Source organism: Lathamus discolor, chromosome 3, assembly GCF_037157495.1.
Source record: "Lathamus discolor isolate bLatDis1 chromosome 3, bLatDis1.hap1, whole genome shotgun sequence".
Lineage (NCBI taxonomy): Eukaryota > Metazoa > Chordata > Aves > Psittaciformes > Psittacidae > Lathamus > Lathamus discolor.
In genome coordinates, this window is record NC_088886.1 from 77,437,501 (window position 1) to 77,461,525 (window position 24,025).

Consider the following 24,025-nt stretch of genomic DNA (forward strand, 5'->3'; position numbering starts at 1 on the left):
TGCAAATAAAAGCAGGTGTTTCTTTTTGCTAAGCAGCATGGCACACTGCCTGTTTGCTAAACATTTTTTCTCATGGAATCCTAAGAGCAGCACTCTCCACTCCTCTGCCTCAGGAAAACCTCACAACCAGTACAGATTTATCATGGTTTCATTTGCAAGATCAATCGCAAATTGATCAAAAGCTGGCATTTTTACATGGAGCATCTGTGCTCTGCCACTGGTTTGAACAAGCTCAAACTATAAGGCCCAAAGATACTTCCTATTTAAAAAATAAATTTAAAAAGGAAAAAAAGCAGCTAGCACTATATTCCCATCTGTGCAGGAAGAGCCAAGCTATAATGATCATTGTTCCTTTAACAGGGTTATAGAGTCTTTTCTTCTACATATTTCACTTAACCTTTACTTTGGGCCTGGTTTTTTTTTTCTGAAATAGCTATGGATAATTATAAGGACCTGTGTTTAGCCACAGTCTGTGTTTTAAAAATGAAGAGTAACTGCTTCCAAGTGTTTTGTTTTGGTGGAATATGTATTATGCTTTGTCATTTAAGTCCAGCTGAATTACACTTTTATTGGGGAGTTTTAGCGTACTATTCACACAGTGCAGGAGCATACTCAAAGCATGTCTTGTTCTACAGAAAAAGATTTCTTTTATGTAAACTTTGGCCAAAGCTGACATGAACTGAGCACATGTGTTTGACCAATAAACTCCCCTGGTTTTCAGACATGTTCTGTATTAGGTACAGAAACAAATTCAATTTTCTGTGCAGTATTGAGAGTCTGGTTATTTCAGCACAGAAGGGGAATGACTGTTTTCCCCTGCTCCCTCTTTTACTCCCTGTCCAGCCAACCCTTCATTTCCATATATATGCAAGACCTCAGAGGTGCAATTCATATCTGCTAGTATGCAGAAGAAATAGCGAACTGGGAGTTTAAAGCATTTTGTGCCCTCTAGTTAAACTCTGGTAGAAGCCAAGCATGGCAAATCAGTTCGCACCTCTCTTTCCTTCGTTTCCCGTTCAGCTGTCTGACCTGTTGCTACTCCATTTGAACTGGGGAATGTGCTTTTTAGTGGAATAAATCCTAATTTCTCACAAGCTCTACCTCAGGAACTGCAAGGCTTGAGGAGGCCCGTAGGGAAGACCAAACCACTCACCAAAGATATTTCTGGTGTGCCATCTAACTGCTTCCCTGGCAGGAGGCTGTCAGGCTGGCAGTTCATGGAAAAGTCTGGAGTTCCAAATGCAGAAATGGCTACCAAAAGGGCTCAGCATATACTTTTGCAATAAAACCACTGAATGTAAGGAGTTGGCTGGTTTAGGCTGTCATTAAATCAAGCGTGCAAGTGCTGATTATCTTAGGAAATAAACCATATCTAATTAAATATGGTTTTCAATAAAGCGGTAGAAGACACTTCCTGTACTTCTCTTCGAGGCTATCATAGGCCAGTAAAATTATTTTCATAAATAGAAACACCTTTTCTCTCCCAAGCAACTTACAATTATTGCAGTGCATGTTACAGATTTGCTGTAGGTCTGTAAGAGGCCCAGCTGTGTCCTCCTGTGTGATTGCGTGAGATCTGGTTGGTGCCTTGGGTAACACAGCCTGATATGTGGGGTGAGAGGCTGTTTTGGTTCCAGACTCACCTGGTTAATGCTATGCCTTGAAATGGGAGTTACTTGCTCGTGTTAAACCCATGGGCTTTATTTATTTATTTGTATGGGTGAGGAGGTGATGGTTACATGGCATCCAGCTGGCTGATGTAATTTCAAGGAATGGGAGTAGTCAAAGGTGGATCCAAGCCAAGTTGCTCTTTTGGAAAGCTCATGACATGGAGATACTTGCTACCCCTCCTCTGCCACCTTGGTTTATGTATATGTTCTCTTCAGCTGACAACAGGAACGTGTTCTGAGCAAGAGTTAAATATTTAAATTCCCTCCTTCAGGCGAATGAATTCACGAGGTATACTTGTTGTTTGTCTGCAGCTGTTTATGGTGTGTACAGCGGGCACAGGGCCGTGTTAGTTCAATTTGGTACGCCCTAGTGGGCTTTCCATGGTTAACGTGTTACCAGGAAAGGAGGACGGACCTGTTGGCTTGGTTATGTGCAGAACCAAAGCTCTGTCTCAGTGCTCTGCCACCACAGTACAATACTTTGGAGGACCCAACCTTGGACCCATGCCCAGATCACTCTCTTGACAGTCCGCTGGATGTATTTCACTGCCATCTTACAGGACTGGGCTATTGAATGTGATGTGGACACACTCACTGGCGTTGATAGTGTTTGCTAAAAGGTAGACGGAGAAATTATTTTGTTGTCTGCATCAGAAAGCTTCATAGATCCTGTTTTGCATTGGAGGAAAGTTGGAGTTTGGAGGCTGGAGGAAAATAATGCCACAGTTGGGTCATAGGCTTGTGGCAAAAGGCCCTTCTTGTTTTCCATCATGCTAATGTGCAGCTCTAAAGAAATGCGTTAGATGTTGTTGAAATAGGCAGAAAATCAGAGGCTGCGTTTTTGGCTTTTGTGTACAGTGCTGGGGAAAGTGCTGGCTTTCAAAAAACTACATCTTTTTGGTTTGTCAGTAAAAAGGAGGTGATCAAAACTGATTCCCACTTGTTTGGAGGGGAAATGTGTGGTATCCTGACACAGGGAAAAGGATCGGGGACAGAGCAGGCTATGGTGAACTGTGAGGTTTTGCAAACATGGTATTTGGGGAAGAGGCATTGTCTGGACCTCTCTGTAGGGACATTTTTGAGGCGAAACACATTGGCAATGTCTGAAATCTGCTTAATCCTGAGAAAGACAAGATTTTCAGAAAGAACATTTTCTTCTTGTCCAGACCTCAGAATATTGGCTGGAATCAATTCTCCTGCTAAACCTGCCATGTGTATATAAGAATTGGAGAGTATTCCTAGGCTACTGGAACAGAAAATAAATCTCTCTGACTTAATATTAGCCTGTGTTTCAAGGTGGTTTACTTGTGAAAATCAAGAGTGGCTTTGTCTGTCCCCTTCACCCTCCCTTCCCCTCTCTCCCTTGCCTTCCAGAAATTGTGTCTGCTTCTTACAAATCAAATGCTCTGATTAGCACAGCTTTGGGCTTTTATTCTGCATCTACTAACGTCACAGTTGCTAACGTGAATAACGAAGCGGGGAAGCTTACGTAGGAGGTACCTTTCTGCTGTGTATATTAGCCACATAGTATTGTTGATAAAACAGATTTCTCTGCTCACCAGGAGAATAAAATCGGAGAGTATGAATAGAAGAAAAGGCTTTCCATCTGTCTTAGCACACCTCTTTATCCTGGTGTTTAAACTTCTTGTATTTTCTTCCTGATTGGCATTTTTCAAAGAGCAGCTGCTTGCCTGTGAAGGTCTATCCTAGCTGATGCTCCATCAATTTAGCTGTTACTTTATTCACTCCAATGGCAGGCTAATCAACCTTTTCTTTTCAAGTGTGTCAAAGTGCTGAACATGAGACAGTTTGTAATCATGGAAAATGGGAGTACACTTTTTGTCCTCAGGGCAATTAGATTAAATGATTCTGCACTATGAGCTAATACTATAAATAATCTCTTACGGTTGTTTTTCCTGAATGGTGAATTTTCCACTGAGCTTCAATGGGCGTGGAGGAACACATATAGCAAATAGTGATGATTTACAACGTAAAGCCTCAAAGCACTTTAGAAAATGTGCTTCCATTATTCCTAGCTCAGGTTATTAGGAGTTCTTGTAACCAAACAAACTCTGATCCTGTTGTGAGAGGAGGAAATAATTTGTTAGTCTGTTACTGGGCACTTCTGTGCATCCAGGAAGAGAACTTAAATGATGCTTTTAATTAAACTTTAAAGAATTAATAGAAATTACATTTTATGTAAAATTTACATTAAAAATGTATGTATAGTTTACATTTTACAGCTGTTTTTTTTAGTCTAGCGTGGTATATAGTCTTTGATAACCACTGACTTCTAGTATCCTGCCATTGTTTTTAGACACAGTTGAGCAGAAATTAAGTGTTACCAGGGCTCTGCTTCGTGAGGAACTGGAACTGTCAAGAAGAGAGCTTTTCTTAATTGCTGTTGAAAGTGTCAAACAAGTTGGCAGTGGCAAGCCAAGACTAAGCAATAAGTGTTTTAAAATGGGGATTGAGACTTTCACAATCAAAGCACCCGCCAATGAAAATGGGATGAGGGAATTGACTCAGTGGGTAAGAGAAAGCAATCAGAGAGAATTTTAAAGAGTGTTAACTAATTACTGTTAATTGAGAATGCTAAAGGAAGTGAGAGGAAGAGTGAAAATGGTGGTGGAAAGAAGTACCAATGGCTGTCAAATTCTAGTTGAAAAGAAAAAGATGTTAGAAGAGCTGCTCCTGTGAGCTGGGTTTATGACAATAAGAGCAAGGTTTTTGCCCCTTGTGTAATTCTAGGTGCAATCTTGAGCATTCATCTGAAGAGCTAGCAGTTGATGCTTGTTTTGGGGTGAATGGGTGGGACCCATCTCTTCCTGACCCTGGTGTTTTGTTAGAGCACAGAGATGCTGTTGTGCTGCTGAAAATTGAGAGGCCTATTTGGTGTTTCGCTTTGTTAGACTCTTCTTGGTTTAGGACTTTGTGACAGATCTGGCCATCTGGAGCTATGTGGCTGAAAAAGCAGTGCTATAAAAAAGCAGAGCCTTCTTCCTGAGCTAGGTGTGGGTGGTGCTTCAATTTCAGATTGCTTCTATACTTAAGCCCTAGCTAAAAGAGAACTCCAGTAAATATTTCTGTGTATTGTGGTAGGAGAATGTCATCTTCATTCATGGAAACCTAAAAATCAAAGGAGAGCTTATTATAAGGTATGGTAAACGACACTGCTGACACGCTCACCAGATAATTCAAAACACATGGTTTATAACTGCTTTTTAAACTAGAAACTATTCTCAGCTTTTACTTAGGTTCTGTAATAGTGAGGTGGCTCAAAGAGTGGTATGCGGTTTAAACCTATAGTTGCAAATGTTTACTTTACAAAGCCATTTCCCTTAATGTTGCTAAAAGGAAAAAAATACAAGGATTCTTTGTGGTCTGTGGATCATTAAACTGTGTTAAACTGAAATGACCTTAAATGAAATTACTTTATAAGTTTGTAACAAATAGGGAATAGCATGAACATTTATTTCTGGATCAAATAGAGTTTGAACCAGAAGACTCAAAGTTTGGGTGTTTCTTTTGTTTGCTGCTTTTTTTCTAATTGCAAAGATAGAAGGTGATAATAGCTAGGAAGGACTGTGGGGTGTAATGGTATCCCATGAAAGTCAACAGGACAAATGAAGAGATCTGTCTTTTGCTTCGAGATAAAGATCTTTGTTCAGACTTTGACATGAGTGTGTCTAATGCTGTTTATGCAATGCCAGAAAAACAAAGAAATCTTAGTTATTTAAAACCAAGCTTGATTATGTGTCCTCCAATGGGATTGTTGGAGCGGTTGTTGAAATGTCAGAGGTAGATTTTAGAACACTTCTATTAGGGAACTTCTGATAAGTGCATACACAAAACTTCCTTTGAAATTACTTCCTTTTCTCTGTAGCAGATAACAGTTGATACACTTGTGAAATATTAGGCTTTTCTGGATTGTTTAGATTGGAGGAAAAGCTAATGTATGCCAAGTGCCTCTTGACTAGATTTTAACCAGAACTGGATAAAATCCCACTCTCTCCCCCATCCTGTGGAAGGAGAAAAAACATGATTTTGTGCAGTGCAGGCAGAGTTAATAAATACATCAAGCAGTAAAATCTATTTTGTCAGGGGCTGTTGGGAAACTAAAATTCAATGTATTAGAAAAGATGGATGGTTACTAAGCTGATTAACTCATAACTCATTGTATCAACAGAGAGAATACTTTCTCTGTGCTTGATGCTGACTTTGTTTTCCGGTGTGAGACTGCAGCCAAGAAAGTTGTTTCAACAGTGAGATACTAGTTGATGGCTGAGATTGTTTGGAGGACAGCAGGCACAGAATGAGCCATCCAGTCTGTAAGTTTAAAAAGCATCTCAGCATCTCACCTTTCTGCTGAAAGACAGTTCCCCAGACAACAACGGAAACCATGGCATTAGTATTAAAGCTGTCTCAAGTGGCCTGTGAATGCTCTGTGCAGATTAATGTCTTTCCTTTTCATCCTACTCCCTTTTTTTTTTTTTGGCTTGAAAAAGAAACATAATGTGTCCTGAAACAAGCTTTTCTGAGTGCCACACATTGTACTCTTGAACTTACAAATCTACCTGCAGCAGTGTTCAACAAATATTAACTAATTTCCCAAATATGTCCTGTAAGAGAGTCTGGTAAATTGTCACTGCTACTGTAGTTTGGATTCTGGACAGTAATGTGGATGCCAGAAATTGTGTCACGGTCTCTCAGCAGCAGTAGAACATTATTTTTTTGCTAGTTCTCCAGCATATTGGCTGCATCACAAATTGACTTTGTTGTAATGCTAAAAACATTACAGCCTGCTACTTTCTCGTAAACACATTTTCACCTCCAGCTGAGCTACTGAGTTCCAATGCTTCGATCACCATAGCAGTGTTAAGTTTGAGTCTTAATTCAGGTTCAGTGGTATATGTATCAAAAGGAGTTAATGATCCTGGTTGTTGAATGGACGGCCCAACCATCTGTGCAGAGAGAAGAATAGTAATTTAATGCCTTGGACAACATGAGTGAGAAAAGCAGTGAGATAGATGGACCTCTTGGTTGGTCATGTCACTGGACAGGCTGCAGGAGAGAAGAGGACAGGAGAGGGACACAAAGAAGGAGTAATGAATGACAGAAGCATCATTGGCGAGAGCTAGAGAGGGAGGAAAAGGTGAGATTAGCAGTAAAGGTAGCAAAAAAGGTATTTCAAAGGTGTTTCATTTACCTGTTTTCCAACCTTGTCAGAGTGCTACCACCCCGCTTGGTTTGCTGGTCTCTTGCAGGATTGCTGAGCTGATAACATGGTGCAACCATAAAAATAAAAAACCCAAATAAACAAATATGTGATGAATCTAGTACTGATGAGGAAGTGTAAATGGTGTTGCATATGCGCATAATGATAAACTGTGGACAATATGACATGCCCTCTGTAAACCTTTTTTTGGGGAGCAAAGCCAGGAAGAACTGCCTGAGCTAAGGGACAGTGGTAACAATAGTATGAACAAACTATAGTATACTAGAAAAGGCTCTATAGGGCTCTCACTGCTTGCATTGGGTTATCCATGGTACCCCCAACTAGTTTCATGACAGAGAGCCTGCTTATCTTTAAAGGGGCTGTGGTTGCCTGTGAAAGCACTATATGGTTAGATTATTAAAAACAAATACTTTATCTATTTGAAGTTATCATAGAATCATAGAATAGTTAGGGTTGGAAAGGACCTTAAGATCATCTAGTTCCACCCCCCCCCCCCTCCCGCCATGGGCAGGGACACCTCACACTAAACCATGTCACCCAAGACTCCATCCAACCTGGTCTTGAACACTGCCAGGGATGGAGCATTCACAGCTTCTTTGGGCAACCCATTCTGGTGCCTCACCGCCCTCACAGTACAAAACTTCCTCCTTATATTCAGTCTCAACTTCCCCTGTTTACGTCTGAACCCATTGCCCCTTGGCTTATCGCTACAGCTGAATGCAAAGCTCCTGAACTGTCAGAGAATGAAGATCAAGTTTCTAAAATGTCGCATTGAACCTGCAACGATTATGCATTTCATGTTGACCTGAGTTTATTTCTGGTTTTCATACATGGGTTGTTTATTCCAAGGAATAAACAATATCTGCTTTTAAGTACATACAAACACTAAATATTTTACCAGGTGCAGTAATCTAATGGAGCCCTTGGTCTGTGGAATGGATGTTTATTTCATGCAAAATATGCTGTGTTTGGCTACCAGATTTTTTCTTTAAATTGTATAATGCAAGTGTGTCTTTTTCCTTTAGATTTTGTGTGCTCTTTCATATACTACTTGTTTAAGTTTTTCCAGGGGGTTCTAATGCTTGGTTTCCAGAGTTCTTTATTCCATTAACTGAATATGGAATGCAGTTGAAACAAAATCAGTTTTACCCATTCTGTGTCTCAAAATTGCTACTAAAGAAAACTCTCTATATATAACACATCTGCATTTCTCCAAAATATATGGTGCTGCATAGCAACAAAGCACATCTGGGTTCAAACTGTAGCCCAGTAGTTGCAGGGTCATGATGTTCAGAGCTCCATGAAAAGATATTTTTGGCACTGAAAAGCTGCTGATTCCTACTATATTCTTTAATTTCACTACATGGTATCACCCTCACTGAGTTAAGAATGCAGTTATTGGGAAACACTTCTGCACATTTATGCAAAAGTCCAGCAATACTCGAATGCTTAAAATGCTCAATATTTTATAAGGTTCTGAGATTTCTTCATACACTCTAGAGTAGAAATTACATCTTATGGTATTTTTAGTCTTCAGGTTCTCCTGTTTCCTTCTTTGTAAATGTCTTTAGCCAGAACACATCCTTTTGATGCATTGATGTTTTGTTCAACAAAGAATATGGCATTTTATTAAAAATGTCCCTGAAATTTTGTGAATTTATTTTGAGTTTGCTATCTTTAGAAAAACTTTACATTGTGCTTTCCTGTTCCTGGAGAAAGTCTAAATAAGCCTAAGAAAAGGTATCCATTTTGCTTCTGTGGATCTTTATATTATGAAAAGCGAGTGTTTAAACACTTAGAGAACATTGGTGCTTGGTTTTTGTTTATGTTGATTTTAGTTTTGTGCCCCCCCCCCCCCCCTTGGATGTGAAGGACAGATTGTAGTTATTGCTCGTATTTATCTAATTCTCAATTAACTCTTTCTTTGCAGCTTTGCTCTGTCAGATGAAGCATATAGATCTTTAAGGGACCAGGACAAAGACCAGTGCATCCTTATTACAGGAGAGAGTGGAGCTGGGAAAACAGGTAATAAGCAATTTTGATCTTTTTAAGAAACACTGAAAGTTGTTCAGAGTCTTGCAAAGTGATGCTAGAGTCTGCAAGAGTTGAGAGATACCTGTATATTTTTGTGTCTAGTAATTGCAGGAGATGAATGCTGTCAGGCTTGTTGGTGTAGATGTGAACTTAAGATAAACTAGTGTTTTTCACTTAGTCACCATGATGCCATCCTATTGCATGTTAGTACAGAGTCCTCATGTGCATGCAGAGTCATACAAAAGTAATGCTGGTTTGTGATAAGAGTATTGCAAGGCCAGAAAACTTTCAGGCTTTCCCTGTGGGGAACATGGAAAAAACTGAATGCTCGTGGCCTTCTAGACTGGAAGACAATCCTTTGATACTTTTGCATATCTTTTAATAAATAATCCATTTAAACTGGATTATGCTATTTATCCAAGGAAAATAAATAATAGTGGCTGATTACTTTGGACATTTCGTGCTCAGCTGCAATTCTGACATTGGTTTAGGTACCAGAACACTGTTTCTCAGGCAAAGCTGGAATTGCCTTGAAAATGACTGCTAATTTTTAAAATGGAATGGCAGAAATCAAGTAAGGATTGCATGAGTGCAGAACATTTTAGGTAGCCTTAAAAAAGAAAGAAGCCAGTTATTTTCTGAAATAACAGTTTAAAGCTGAGGTGACTTGCAAAAGAGACAGCGGGTGTGAGCGCATACATCTGTTCCATGTAATTTAAGAGATTTTTCCTTTGAATCTGAGAAATGTGGAGCTTTTTATGCTTATACTGAGGAAGACTTAAAGTGCATAACAAGAAGTTGCTTTCCAAGCCTTTTGTGAAAATGTAAAGCATAAGCTTTGTCTTTGTCTGATTAGTAACATCCAGCTGAGAAGGCTTGAAATATAATCTTGTAATATAATCCTTTTCTTTTCAGCTCGATAACATGAAAACACATGTGTATTCAGTAAAAGTGTATATTAAAATAATCAGGTTCCTATAATATGATTGCTAGAGATTCTGTTTAGGAGTTCAGACTTTAGAAATGAGTTCAGTGCTGGTATTGCTGTGAGTTTCTGAACTTCTCTACTTGTAGAGAGCATTCTGGTAGATTTAGATTTGTATAGAAATTGTGACTCTTCTGTAATTTTCATAGCCATATGGGGCATAATATGAATTATTCCTTCTTCAGAAAGGTGAGTACAGAATAATACCTGGTTTGAAATTCAAGTCAATCATCAACTCAGAATATGTGCTATTCTGTCTCTGACATTTGATGTAACTACCGTTGCTGAAATGCGGCTATTAACTGAAAAGTCAGGTTTTCATTGAAATAAAAAAGGGAGTTAAAGGGGCAGGAAAGAAGTTCCTGGAGCTGAGGAAACGAACTTCTTAGTACAGATCCTATTTAACTCTGGTTTAGATTTTGGAAGCCAGAATGTTTGGTATATTTCGGCTGGAAGAATTGGGTTTTTTTTTATTACTTATTTCCAATTTTGTTCTTGTTTTGCTACATGTTTATATGCTAATTGATAGTAACATTGTGCCAGAAAATACGGTACATTACCTGAATGAATGGTGTCTTTAAATGTTTTTCTATGTTAAGGTGATGATTCCCTTCCTGGTGTCTTTACTGCACCAAACACAGCACCTAATGAAGGACAGGGCCATTATTTTCTCTCAGTGATGTTCAAAGGCTATCTTGAAGTCACTATGTGTTGTCCTAATCCATCTTATTTTGTAATAGTTTATTTGCTGCTTCAGTGTGTGCTTCTCTCAGTGGCTGAGTAGCTCTAGTTAAAGGTGGTGTGTGTTTTAGGAAATACTTCAAATAGTTCGGTACTTCCAAATCCATTTCTGAAGGAAATGGATTCTTAAAAGTGAGAGCTGGATTTGAGGCACAGTTACAGGAGATGCAAGGCCTTATGGGCATCTCTGTAGTTCTTGTTCCCTGCTTGCTCCCTGTGTTGCAGGCTTGCTCAGTTTCCTCTACAATGTGGGAAAGAAATTTAACACTGGCAAACAAATTTCATTAAAAAGGAAAGAATCAAAATCCAAGGCTTAACTTCTTGTTTGTCAGTTCTTTCCTGAAATGAAACCCTTAAATTTGTAACAGATCTCTGAAGAACAAGTAATGGGTGTTTTTTACGACCACTGCTTTGAGTTAGTTGGGATTCCAGCTGTTGGTAATTACATTGTATATCATCTGATATCACCTCCAATTTCACTCTCTTGCATCATACTAAACATTACAGACTGTTTATAAACAGAATACATTCTCAGCTGCTCTTCGTCATGATGAGCAAAAACGTAAGGGTTGGATGTATTATTTAATATTTGTTTTTGTCTGTGTGTGGGTGATTGATACTCATAGGAACCCAGCTTTGAGAGTCCAAAAATTGTTCCAGACTGTGTAAAAGCATATACCTGCAGATTAGTTTCATTGTTTAAATGAACACTTCACTTTCTCTACTTTGAAACAGACTGCATAATGTTATGTGATGTTACTCGGTTACTTGTACTTTTAGAGTTGTAATTACATTGTGTAGTGTTGTATGTTTACACTTGTGTTATTGTTTATCTACTGATATAAACTCATTAAACTTTGTGACTAGAAACTGCTCAGGCCTATTTTCTTCAGGCTAGATTAAAACACCTCTCCCGTGAAGACAGACTGAAAGAGCTGGAGTTGTTCAGCCTGGAGAAGAGAAGGCTCTATGGAGTCCTTAGAGCAGCTTCCAGTGCCTAAAGGGGCTGCAAGAAATCTGAAGAGGGACTTTTTACAATGGTGTGTGGGGACAGGACGAGGGACAAAGGGAATAACTTTAAACTGAAAGAGGGGAGATTTAGATTAGGTGCTAGGAAGAAATTCTTCCCTGTGAGGGTGCTGAGGCCCTGGCACAGGGTGCCCCATCCCTGGCAGTGTTCAAGGCCAGGTTGGACGGGGCTTGGAGCAACCTGCTCTAGTAGAAGGTGTTCCTGTCCATGGCAGGGGATTGGAACTGGATGAGTTTTAAGGTCTCTTCCAACCCAAACCTTTCTATGACTCTGATTTCCAACATATCAGCTAGTGATAATGTTCTTTCTTTACTAACTGCCTCCTACAGAAGCTAAGTAAAAAAGCAGTAGGTAATGTGCCATATCCACTGGCGGCTTCTTTAGCTTGAGAAGGCTATAGGTATTTACAATAGGGCTACTGATGTAATGGCATGTGTCTCATAGCAGGATGTGTTCCTTTCTCATTTCCAGATGATACAATAATGTAGAAGAAAACAGAGATGAAATGTGCTTACAGTTCCTGTCTGGCATGGTGAAAATGTGATGGCGATCAAGTCTGCAAATCATTTTCTGGCCTATTGACCAATTACAGCTATTTTATTTTGCTCTCTCCCCCACAGAGGCGAGCAAACTTGTGATGTCATATGTAGCTGCTGTGTGTGGAAAAGGGGCAGAGGTTAATCAAGTAAAAGAACAACTTTTGCAGTCAAATCCAGTTCTTGAAGGTAAGACTCTTACGGAGCATGTATGAGTGTATTGCCTCTGTGTGTGCCTGCTGAGCTGCTTTGGAAAACTGTGTTGGTTCTTGTTTTGTTGTTATTTGGTATCCAAAACCATAGGAAATGCTTTATGTGAACACAGCTACAAGATTTTGTTCAGTTATGGGAAGGTTTTCTTGAGAAGAAAACCGATTCCCTTATGATGGGAGAGCTTAGGAAGTTAGGTCATATTTCCCAGACTCCTCCTGCAGCTCTCCAAGGGCATACCATTTCTTAACCTTGCCTTAATGATGCTTGGCTGTATCAAAAGACTTCAGTCCCTCTGATTCATTTCCTCCCAAATTATATTATTATTATAGTCTCTAGTAAATAAACAAGCTCTGTAAAGCATTATTTTTCTTTAGGAAAAAAAGAAAAGGGTGAAAAAATGGACCTTAGAAAAAAATAAGCCAATCCATAAGCACTCCTGTTGTTCCTGAGACTGATTTTTTCCCTGGGTCTGGTGACTTTGTTGGCCTGTCTTCCTTTCCTGCTCTTTCATGAAAGACTTTTTTTTAGTTAATCATTGTAATTTAAAGACATTGGCTGCCAGAAACAGTATTTTAATTTTTCCTTGAGATATGATAATCTCCCTCAAAGATTGCGGTTTTGTCCCATTGTCTAATAATTGCTTTCAGAAGTGCCTTGGTTAGCATTGACTTATTTAGGTCTTGATTCCTGGCTCAGTCCTTGCACAGCTCTCTAAGCTAACTGTGCTGAGGCAAATTCTCGTGACCACTGTACAATAATTCTGCATTATGGCCCGATGATATGCGGTGTTTGTAAGGCTGTTGAGTGCCAATATTGTATTTATTGCCTAGCTATCTGTACCATGATTTGAAGTTCATAGGGAACAAGCACTCCACAAGTGAGAACAGGGGGAAGGAAATAGAAATAAGGGAAGGGAATGCAAAAGCAGGCTGAAAGCAGTGCTGAACTGGATGGGTAAAATGTGGTCACTGACTGTTGACAAGTAGTCACTGACAAAACAAACATTGTAAGCAAAGACTTGGAAGGATGAAATGTTAAAATGTAAGAATAATGAAAATGCTGGATGAGCCTTTCTTTGATGAAGAGATACATTCCACTTAAAGCTGAATGGGGGGATTGCAATCCTCTATTGTTTCAAATTCACAGAGAAAAGCGGTGTTGCTTTTATCACTGTTCTGGAAGGCAGATTTGAGATGTAGACAGAAATAGTATGGGAAGTATGGACAGGTTTTTTTCCAAAGCTAGATTGTTCCCAAGGGACTGCCAAATGTATTATATTTCTTGTTGGTTTGTGAATATTTGTTTTCATGCAAGAGGAATAGACAAAAGCTTACAGAAGTCTGCCCTATCATTTTAAGGTATTATTTGTTCACTTGCTGCTCTGGTAGCTGACTATTTAACTTGTTGGAAGGTAGGACACTGGACTATTCCAGGAGGCTTCTGAGCAAGCCTGGCTGGTTATGTATGCTTTAGATAGAAATAAAGCATTTGTGGTTAGATTTATTTTTCATTGGTTATGTAGATCTGTTTCAGTTGAGCTGCTGCACAAGAAAATGACAGAAATGTTACATATCCATAATTTATCTTTTGGGATTTTTATTTTTTAACTACAGTTGCTACTGTAAATTAACTTCTGGAAACAATGAACTTAAGGGAAAACTGAGGAATGTGTCTCATGCTTTATAATGGAATGTTTGTGCTTGATGCTGTGCAGTTATAAATGACTCTACTGTTCAACACTGTGTTTAAGAAAATGCAGCTCAGAGATTTGGTTGTTGAAAATATGATTTATTGCAGGGCATAAAGATTTTAAAAACAATTATTTCACTTATCCTGGGCCTTCAGGAGCAAAAAACTGTTCCTTTTGGCTTCAGTTCTTTGATCAAGAATAAGTCTACTCATGCAAGTTGAACACTAAAAGCATGTATTTATTTCTGTCCAAAAACATTGACTTGACTTGATCTTTGAAAATATATATGCTATATAAATAAATACTGGGATAAATAAAGTCTCTTGTTGGAATAGGAGGACTATACTTAATAATGTAGGGGCACTCCTGTTTGACTCAACATGCTTTGAGAATGTGCGATGTTTAGAGCTTGAAGTGCCCTCCAGTCTGAGTTCTTGTCTGCCTATGTTCAAAGTTGATGGCTGCCCTTACCTGAATGCAGGGGTGCCTGGGAAGCCCTTCCTCTGAGACTTTTCATTGTCAGAAAACTTGTGCTAGTGTAATTAAAACTGAACTATTCAGAAACTTAGTTTAGGTCAAGCTGAAGAGACTGTGTTGAACTTTCTTTGTAAATCAGATTATTTCAGCTGATTAATGTTCAGCTTAAGCTAGGATAAATGTGTTGAAATAACATAAATAAATCCGTTTCAAACCATTAATTGAACTGTTCCATGCAAACAATTTTCAAGTATCATTCTGTAATTTCCGCAGTTCTGGCCTCAATCTTTTACCATCCTCAGTTGGAAGCTAAGATTCCTTTCTTCCTCTAAATTGAAGAGAAAGGCGTATCTCTTATATTTAAAGTTATTTGGGTAATAATGCATTAAATTTGATCCAAAACCCAAGGATATGTGCTCAACCCAGGTGCAGCTTTTTCTTGGAACTATTTCCACTTGTATGTTTTCCTTTCACTTCTTCAAACAAAGGAAGTGCTGGAACAAAACTTCCTTGGACTTCCCTAGGTGTTTTCTTATCTGTGATCAAGTCTGTCACACTCCATGTATCTGCGGTGACTGATACCCAGAAGTTGGATTCCTTTAATCTATAAACAGTCATAGACATCTTTTGCATTTAAATATTTTGTACTGATAGATTTCATTGTTATTTGTTTTTCTCCAGCTTTTGGAAATGCCAAAACTGTGAGGAATGACAACTCCTCTAGATTTGTAAGTATTTTCTTCAGGGCTGAACTTGAATTCCTTTTAGGGGGAGTATGTTACGTTGTTGGCTCTTTCTCTTTTACCTTGTATCAGACATCAAGGCACCTGTAAGGAGGGAATGAAGAATTTGGAGAGAGAAGTTTCTTACAGTTGTCTGTGGGCTGTGGTGTTTGGAGAAGGCAAACACCTTCAGCAGCAATCAGTATTTCATTTGGTACATTCGCACATGTTTTCCTTCCGCAGTGTGTTAGTAGTGCATTATTAGCAGTCTTTTAAAACGTGTTTCACCTCCTTGTCAGAAATACTGTTGATTTCTGGTGTGGGCACAAAGTTCTGCTGAGAATCGATGTTGAGGCTAAAAAAAAGGAAAGAAAGACTAGATAAATTAGGATGTGACAGTCTGTGACCGGATGAAAACATAATTACAGCACAGCTGGAGTCTTTAGTTTTCTGGCACTGGTGGCTTTAATGTCGGTGACCGTGTCCCTAGCAACTGGTCTGCTTAGCAAATTGATCTTTGTGTGATCTCCTTTTGCATCAATACCTATACATTTTTTGTTAAAATTGCTACTTCAGGTTCTCATTTTTCTCTCTGATGTTTCAAACTGTGCTTACAACTTTAGTTTTAATATAAGCATTTCTAATGTTACTTTATTGCTTATATTCTTTATAATGAACTGGTTGAATTCAGCCTTTTTTTAGCATGAAACTGAATGTGGAATTATAGGAGTTGACAATTGGCCAGAAGTGCAAACTAGAGTTGGGAGATTCAGATGTGTGAGTACTCATCATAGTTTCTTCTGCTAAAATCAGAAGACTGAATGCAGCTTTGTAATTTGCTCACTTATGTGCAGAAGAGTAATATTGTGAGCTGTGTAAAGTAGAAAACAGAAAACAAATTAATACACTGGGAACATGCTGTGTTGTGAGTAAAAACAAATGGATAAAAGCTGGGATATCGTGACACTGAAAGGTGTCTTTTTTCCACATGGGAGATGTCTCTTTCCTTCCTCTCTTATTCTCAAGACTTGATGATATTGTGACTGCTTTTTCTGCAGCTGTCATTGCCCCTTCTTGTGAACAGAGCAAAGGGTCTTCATTGCAAGGTCAGGGACAAAATTTGAGGCGCTGTAGAAAATTTTTGGGCATAGAAAGGGTAGTAAAATGCAGCTGTGAGAGATGGTATACTATGGAAAAGAGGAGAAGACAGCGAAGGGGAGAAGAGGTGCCGTTTGCAAACAGAAGTCTTTCCAGGACAAAGTGCAACCCACTACTATTCTGCCTTTCAAGTCCTTGCTTATAAACACAAAGCTAAAAATACTTTTGGAAACATCCAGCTGGCCCAGTCCTTGGGAAATTAACATATAATTATCTGATTTAATTCTTATCTCAGAAATTTGAATCAGCTCAGAATTAACTTCAAACAGGAAAGTACAAGTACTGTCCTGTGTAGCCTGCCTCAGCTGCCAGCAAGGAGAAGAATAGAGTTTAAGTAGAGTCAAACCAATCTTGACAAAATACCCAGTAAATTAGAAAGTATCATTGAGGGAGTCAGTGTAAAGTGCTTGGTTTTGTGTTCTGTAATTAAAAGAGAAAGAAAAAAAAAAAAGCTCTTCCTAAATGCAATGAATAAGCAAGTATAAACACAAGGCTTCTCTTTTCAATAGGTTGGTTTTGTCCTCTGTTAAGTAAGCACTAGAGAGTGGTGAGATCATTTCTGTGCGTGGTTTGTGGAATTTGGTTGAATTACTACCAGCACTTTTTATCTTACTAAACTTCCGTGCCAATGTAATCTGCACTGCTTTTGCCTTTTCTACACAGTATGGGTCTGTCCATTTTGTTAAATGTAGCTGTTACTACATTAAACTCTTGTCATATACATTAACATGATGCAAAGACAAGAGCAATCTTCTGTGATGTGGAAAAGTCAGACAGGAGTCAGGAAAATGCACTGTGCCAGTACAGTTGAAATGAAATCGCTTTTCTGGTGACAGTCTGCTAATTGTTGCCTCTGGTCTCCTGAGTTACGAGGGAAAGAGTTCAGTGGGGAAAATCCATCACTTTTACAAGGCAGGCACACGCTTAGGGACAGATACCCCACGATTAACTAACAGTAGTTGTTGCCAGTCAGTCCTTCATGCCAAACTCTGTGACTATCCTTCAGTGGCCTTGATTAACACTCTGAAAACATTTTACACTGAGAAAATAAGTCTGTGTGGAAGATAATTTCTTCCTGCATTTCCTGTTAATAAGCATGATAATACCTACAAGACCACATTGGTGTTCTTGGCGTTCTAGAGAAAGTTTATATAACATTTTCTTCATAGAACCGTAGAAACTGAGGAAATTACTGGGTTGTGTTACAAACCTGATTAAGGCTATTCTCATGAAAACCTCTGGCTGTGATAATGCAATTGTCTTAGAAGCTTTGAATCATTTTCTGTTCTTCAGAATTTGACAGAGTGTGCAGGAGGTGCCAGATTTCTCTTTTAATCTGTAAAAATGCCAGCTAACTACTTTAAAAATGCCTTGAGCAGTTTCTCTTAATCAGAACTTGCGGTCTCAAATTATGTTGCTTTCACAGGGAAAATACATGGATATTGAGTTTGATTTCAAGGGTGACCCACTTGGAGGAGTGATAAGCAACTGTGAGTATTACTTTTGGCATCAGCGTATTAACAGCTTAAAGCGTTTTGTTCAAAAAGAAGGATGGTTAAATTATTGAAAAGACGAGCTGCATTTGTCTAATCAAATCTCTCCATTACATGATAAATTCTGCTTTTAAATTTTATTGTTTTGATGCTGAATAGGGTACCTTCTAGTGAGTGAAAACAGACTTGAAAGCATGAATAATGAACTTCCTGTGTTGTGTAAAAGGTACTGGGTAATGTGTGTGGGTTTGTATACTGTCTCTGAAGCAGATAGCAGATAGATAATGGTACCTGAGACTCTTTTCATACTTGAATCCCTGGGGTCAGTTTTGTGACTTTATTTGATGTGTCATGTATTTATGGTAGATGGAGTCTGAGATAGGCTGTTTTGTAATGTTTAAAGTGATACAAAATATGCTAGAGGTCAGCAAGAAGTGAGTATGTTTGTTTGGAATCAAAGTATTCTGTACTAGTTTTAACATACCTCACAGAGTAGGAAAAGGCAAATCACGAAAGAGGACAAATGGCTGTTGAGTTTAGGTTTAGGCAGAGGTAGCCTTGGAGTTGTTACTTGACATGAGGATGCTGCTATAAAATCTATAGCAATTCAGGAATTTTAACCAGCTCTCTGCTGGTTAAGAGAGGCTGGGAGCTGAATGCCAGCCCAGTATGCTTTGGCTTTCTTTTCTTTTGAGAGTTTAAATGCAGCTTTTAGAATAAATTGCTCTTCTGTGCTATATAAAGCTATGTTTGTTTGCTTTTCTTTTTTTTTAAGAAGGGATGGATGAGGGCAGTGAGTGACTATACTAGGTGTCACTGACCTAACACTGACCTCTCTTCACACTCGGCCAAATTCTTCGCTCTTTCTAAGGCTGACTTTCTGACTCCATTGGCATTTTACTGGTTGTGAAATAATGAGAATCATCCAAGGTGAACTGAGTGCTCCATGTGCAATACCAACGTTTTAAAACATTGTGAAAAATTTTATGCATAAATATAGAGTTTGGTTTTTTCAAAAGGCAAACATCTTTTCTGGACCAGGTCACCTTTTGGAACTGAAAGAGCATGATTTTTTGTGACAGTAAATCTGGAAACTCGAGGCAGTCACTGTCGAAGTGTTTACGGCTGTCTATTAACTTTGACATTTGGTAGTGAAGTCGGAGGCCAAGCATACTCAGTGTATTCATTAACAACTAAATGTGAACAAAAAGATTGTAGCAGGCTAGCTGTGTTGTTTGTTCCTTTTTATTTTGTGTTCAGAAGAGATGCATAGGAAGAAAACCCTCTTTTGTAGTGGACATTCAGCAGTTTGTAAGTACCGTGCTGATTCATCTAATTAAAATATTGTGTCATATCAAAAGGCAATCCAAGTAGTTACTCTGTAGTTTGTCTGCCTTATAAATCTTTGCATGTTGTAATTACAACATTAGGTGTAATTATAATGATGTGATGGCGAATGTAATCAAGGGCAGACATATTTTTAGGTCTTCCTAAAAGCTGCCTATTTTAGGCATCCTCCTTGTCTTCTCACATTAATTCATATCTAATAGCAAGAAGATTAAATTTTAAAATAAAGGTCTTATGTGCAAGCCCTGTTGTGGTAAAGATGTTACTTGCTGAACTTCATTTAATGTGCATAAAATTTGACAGTCCATCCCTCTCTTTTTAAGAAAAGAGTTTGAACTCCATACAGTTTTTATTGTCCTGCTTCAGATCTTTTCCACACATCTGCAGCATTGATTTGCAATAAAAATGTTCCTGTTGTGAGGTATAACCATTCTGGAGATACTGTGGCTTAACATTATTTTATACCACTTACAGTTTACTCTGGTTTTAGTCAAATTTAGGATTTGTCTTCTTAATTCATTAAATAGGAAGTAGTGCTGAAGTTTCCTATCCTTAAAAAGAAAGTACGATTATACTGGTCATAAGTATTCTTTGATTTCTGACCATCTGTCGGTATTGTGTTAATATGATGTGAAGATATCATAATATTTTGATTAAACTTTAATAGTTGTATGTGAGGAGCTTGATTTCCAAACATCAAAGAAGTTAGTAGGCTTTTTGGGTCACAGCCTATGTCACCAAGCTGTATTTCATATCATGAGTGATGGGACATCACCGTGGACATCTAGTTTATTTTGGTGGCAGGAAAGGTAATGAAGATAAGTTACATAAATTTTATCAGTCTGGTAAAGATAAGCAGAGACCCATTAGGCTGAAAGGTCTTGTTTGAAATGGTCTGTTCTGTCCTACTCTGAAATGCTTTGAAGCTCTGTGAAAGGCTAGTCAGTCTGTCCATGACCCTTCATGTAGGGCTGATGCTATTGTGACCTTCCCTTGGGCCATTCTTCTGATGCCCTTCAGTGAGCTTTTGCTTCTTAATGACATGGGTTAACCTACAAGTGAACCTTTCATGGAATGGAGCTAGAGGGTAAAATTATCATGACAATGCATACTGTGTCTGTCCTGTCCAGTTTGCAGTGAATGGAAATGTCCATTTGCTTTAGTGGGAGCAAAGAGATCTGGAATTTTTAATGTGCCGTAAATGGAAGGGTAAATCCTTTGAGTAAAATTAGAATGGGAATAATAAAATGGAAGAGATTGTAATGGAAAGGGTTTGTGACACCTATTAAGTCAGAACTGGTATGTTCCCAAACTGAAGATAACTTTATGTTTGAACAGTGTAAAATGCACACAGACTGATTACATGTACATTACATGGCTGCTCAGAGCTTCTGACTGCACTGATTTCCAAGGCATTTGACATGTTGCTGTATGTGCAGTCATGAAAAGAAACTGAGAGTGGAAAATTTGAGATGAGCATGATTTTTGGAACTTCAAGTTTATTCCTTGGGTCAGGATTTGTTTTCCTTTAGACTACAAATGAAAAATCGTTTCAGGTAGTATGTCTTATATTTATTTGACCCTATGTCGGCAGCACCCAAGGGATGGGGGTGAGCAGGAGGGTGAAGAAGGCTGAGTAAGCTGAGGTATGTTGCAAGCCTGAGTCGTTCAAGTCCTCCCTTTTCGTTAGTTTCATGTGAAGGTCCCAATTTGTTTTCCAAATGGGTGGGAGATGCAGGAATCCGTGTAAGGTGAGGTGCATAGTCCTGGTGCTAGCTAACAAAAAGCCCATCTATTCATTGGCTGACCTGTTTCCTGTGGGGGTGGGATTAGGAGGCCAAATTACTCCTGTGAGCATTTCTGAACACTGAACTCTCACTGTATTGTCACTTGTGGTTGTAGACATCCCATTACTGTTTTGTAATAAACACCAGTCCCCACTGAAAGGTGTGCTGCTGCTTTAAGATGCGTTGACAAACAGGTTAATTGCATTTACAGTTTCTCTTACTGAATTGAATATGAGTGTGTCTGCTCTTTGTGTCCTCCTATGAGGTGCTTCCAGTTGCTGGTGTTGCAATGAACAGTCTTATCAGTGCTTATGTGCTTCAGGGTTTTTTTTTTCCCAAAGCACTTGTGAGGAAAGGCATTTGGAGAATTGGGTAATTAACTTGCTTTCACCTGAGTGCAACATTGTGGAAATACATTACAGAAACCATTAATACTATTCTTAGTTTTCCACTTATTGTAACTACTCTGTTAGTGGGGGTGAGAGCAGGAGAAAGGAGAACAGTAGTTTCTTTTCCACCTGTAATTGTAGAATAATACGTATTTGATGTAAAAATGGGCATGTTTGGTTTTGCAGTAATAGGTGCAGTATCTTGTACAGCTCTAAAATATGACTCTCTGTCCACAGACGCTGCATCTGTTTTGTACTGAAGGCAATGTTTGTGTGCACACTTGGTTTGTTAGTTTTGTGACTGTTTTGTGTACACTAAACTTTATAGTTGAAATGGTTTTGCATAGTACAGTCCAAAATATTTCATACTTGAAGTTGTTCAGACCTCTTGAAAAGTAGGGATTTTACAGTATCTTTCCCAGAATATTTCGAAGTCTTGAATTTTCACATTTCACCTGGAATTTCCTGCTGAAAGATACCTAGCTTCTAGCATTAGGTGATCTTTCCTAATCTGCCTAAGCCCTTCAGTGATTTAATGATTAACTAGAAGTGTTGCAGGTGAAGTACAGTATATGTAATACCTGCTTTTGAAAAAGCTGTTTTTAATCAGCACAGTGTACCTAAAGTCCAAATAACAAGTGATTAACAAAGGCCTCTGTTTTGCCATCTTTTCCAAGCACATGAAAGAAGCCTATGATGGGCTGCTGATTTTAGCTGTCTGATTGCTGTTAGTAAGCCCCTTTTCTTAAGGAAATATTACACAGATTTTACAATTAGACATTGTGGAAGGAGATACTCCTTGTTGATTTTTGGTTAATCTTAACTTGTTCCAACATCTCCCTTGGTGTCCCTGTTAGCACAGTTGCCTTGCCTAAATTAGAAAGTATTTAAAAAACCAAACAATACTAAACATTTTGATTAGCTCATTTTTAAACATCACTTATCCCCAGAGTAATCAGGATTTAACACTCTTAAAATTGTGTGGTCATTGTATTTTCACTGTGCATACTGCCCAAATGGTAGCTTTTGTTCGATACAGTTACGGATCATTTTATTCAAGCGAATATTAGTACAAACTTGATGGGAATAATGGGAAAATACTCCTGAGAAACCACTACTGGATTTTCTTTTTCATGAGTGGCTTTTTTTGGTGGCAGCTGAAGAATCGAAGTAGGAAAACAGAAGAGAGAATTTAGCAAAATGTTCTGTAACGTTGGTTGAAGAGCTATAAAGGTCTTTGGCCATGGCCAGCTAAAGAGACTATGACTAAAATAAACTTTTCCTGGATTATTCAGAATGTACCAAGGTACTGTTGTTTTTTCTTGGTTTAGCATTGAATTTCTTCATGTTGAGTTCAGTTGGATGGTTTAGCAGGATGTGCTCACACAGATCTCTCGCATTTAAACCACTGTTATCTGGGAATAACAAATAATCTTCAGCACCTGAGGAATGTAGGTGGATTTTGAGTCAACTGAATGGATGGATATTCAAACAATAAGATTTAGGAAGTGTTTCCAGAGTGGACCTTTCCAAAGGGATTTCATTTTTACACTTACTTTGATACAATCAACATGTTAAATGTTTCCATTCAAGCAGAAGCATCGTTAGATAATGCGGAAGGAATCCATAAATACACCATATGTTGTTCTGTATGCTCGCTCCAGATAAATCCATATAGTCGCTATACATAATTTATATAGACTACATAACAAAATGTAAAGTGTATAGAGATTTGGGTTTTTTGCTTGTGTGGGTTTTCATATAGATAAGCACCATCTGCCTGCACATGCTGCTGTAAACAGAATTACCAAGTGGATGCATGCAGAAATTTTCTCTCTCGGATGCTTAATCCGCAGAATTTGTAACCATGTGAGAGTTAACACAAAAGCTACAGGTCGTGCAGTCGTTGCTTTAAGGAAAATATATTTGGTCGATATATTAAAATGCTAATCAGGGCAAACAAAGGGAAGATTTCTGAAGAGTAGGGCAGATGGTCTGGGTCTTTTCTACCAGTCTGGTTTCAGTCTGCATGTGAACAGAAAGAAAAGGGGGAAAAAGGAGAATAAATATAGCTTTAGAAAGAATTGGTAGCAGCTGCTCTGTTAAGGTAAATACCTGATTTTCCATCAGTAACTGCTTTCTGGAGCTTTTTCCCTCAATTACAAAGGCTAGCAGAATATGGAATATTGGGGCATTGGGAAGCTGACTGTTAATTGGTTAACCTTGTTGCTTCTTAAGTATATAAATAAGATGAACTGCGGTGAAAAATCCAAGGCAGTTATCCTTCTAACATTGCTAATTTGGCATATGTTCAAGAAACTATTTGTTAAATCTGCTGAAGGCATGCATGTAATTAGAAGAAGGCTTACAATATGTAGCTGAGCTTTCATGACAGCATTGGAGTAAATTTATATGTAGAATATTTTAAACTCAAATAAGCCAAGCCACACTGCTTCAATACACTTCGGAAACACAGCCATTTCCTGAAGTGTGTGTAACCACTATGGGAGCTGA

The 24,025-nt window shown here is 38.5% G+C and overlaps 1 protein-coding gene across 4 annotated transcripts in view; it reads left to right on the plus strand.

The window, feature by feature from the left end:
- The window catches only part of MYO1B (myosin IB), a 125,542-nt gene that overhangs the window by 54,710 nt on the left and 46,807 nt on the right, over positions 1-24,025 (plus strand). For all 4 annotated transcript variants that reach the window (XM_065669943.1, XM_065669947.1, XM_065669944.1 and 1 more), the window contains exons 4-7: positions 8,840-8,934; positions 12,320-12,424; positions 15,297-15,343; positions 17,922-17,985. In XM_065669943.1, coding sequence (XP_065526015.1) covers positions 8,840-8,934; positions 12,320-12,424; positions 15,297-15,343; positions 17,922-17,985 — 311 coding nt within the window. The remainder of the gene's footprint in view (positions 1-8,839; positions 8,935-12,319; positions 12,425-15,296; positions 15,344-17,921; positions 17,986-24,025) is intronic.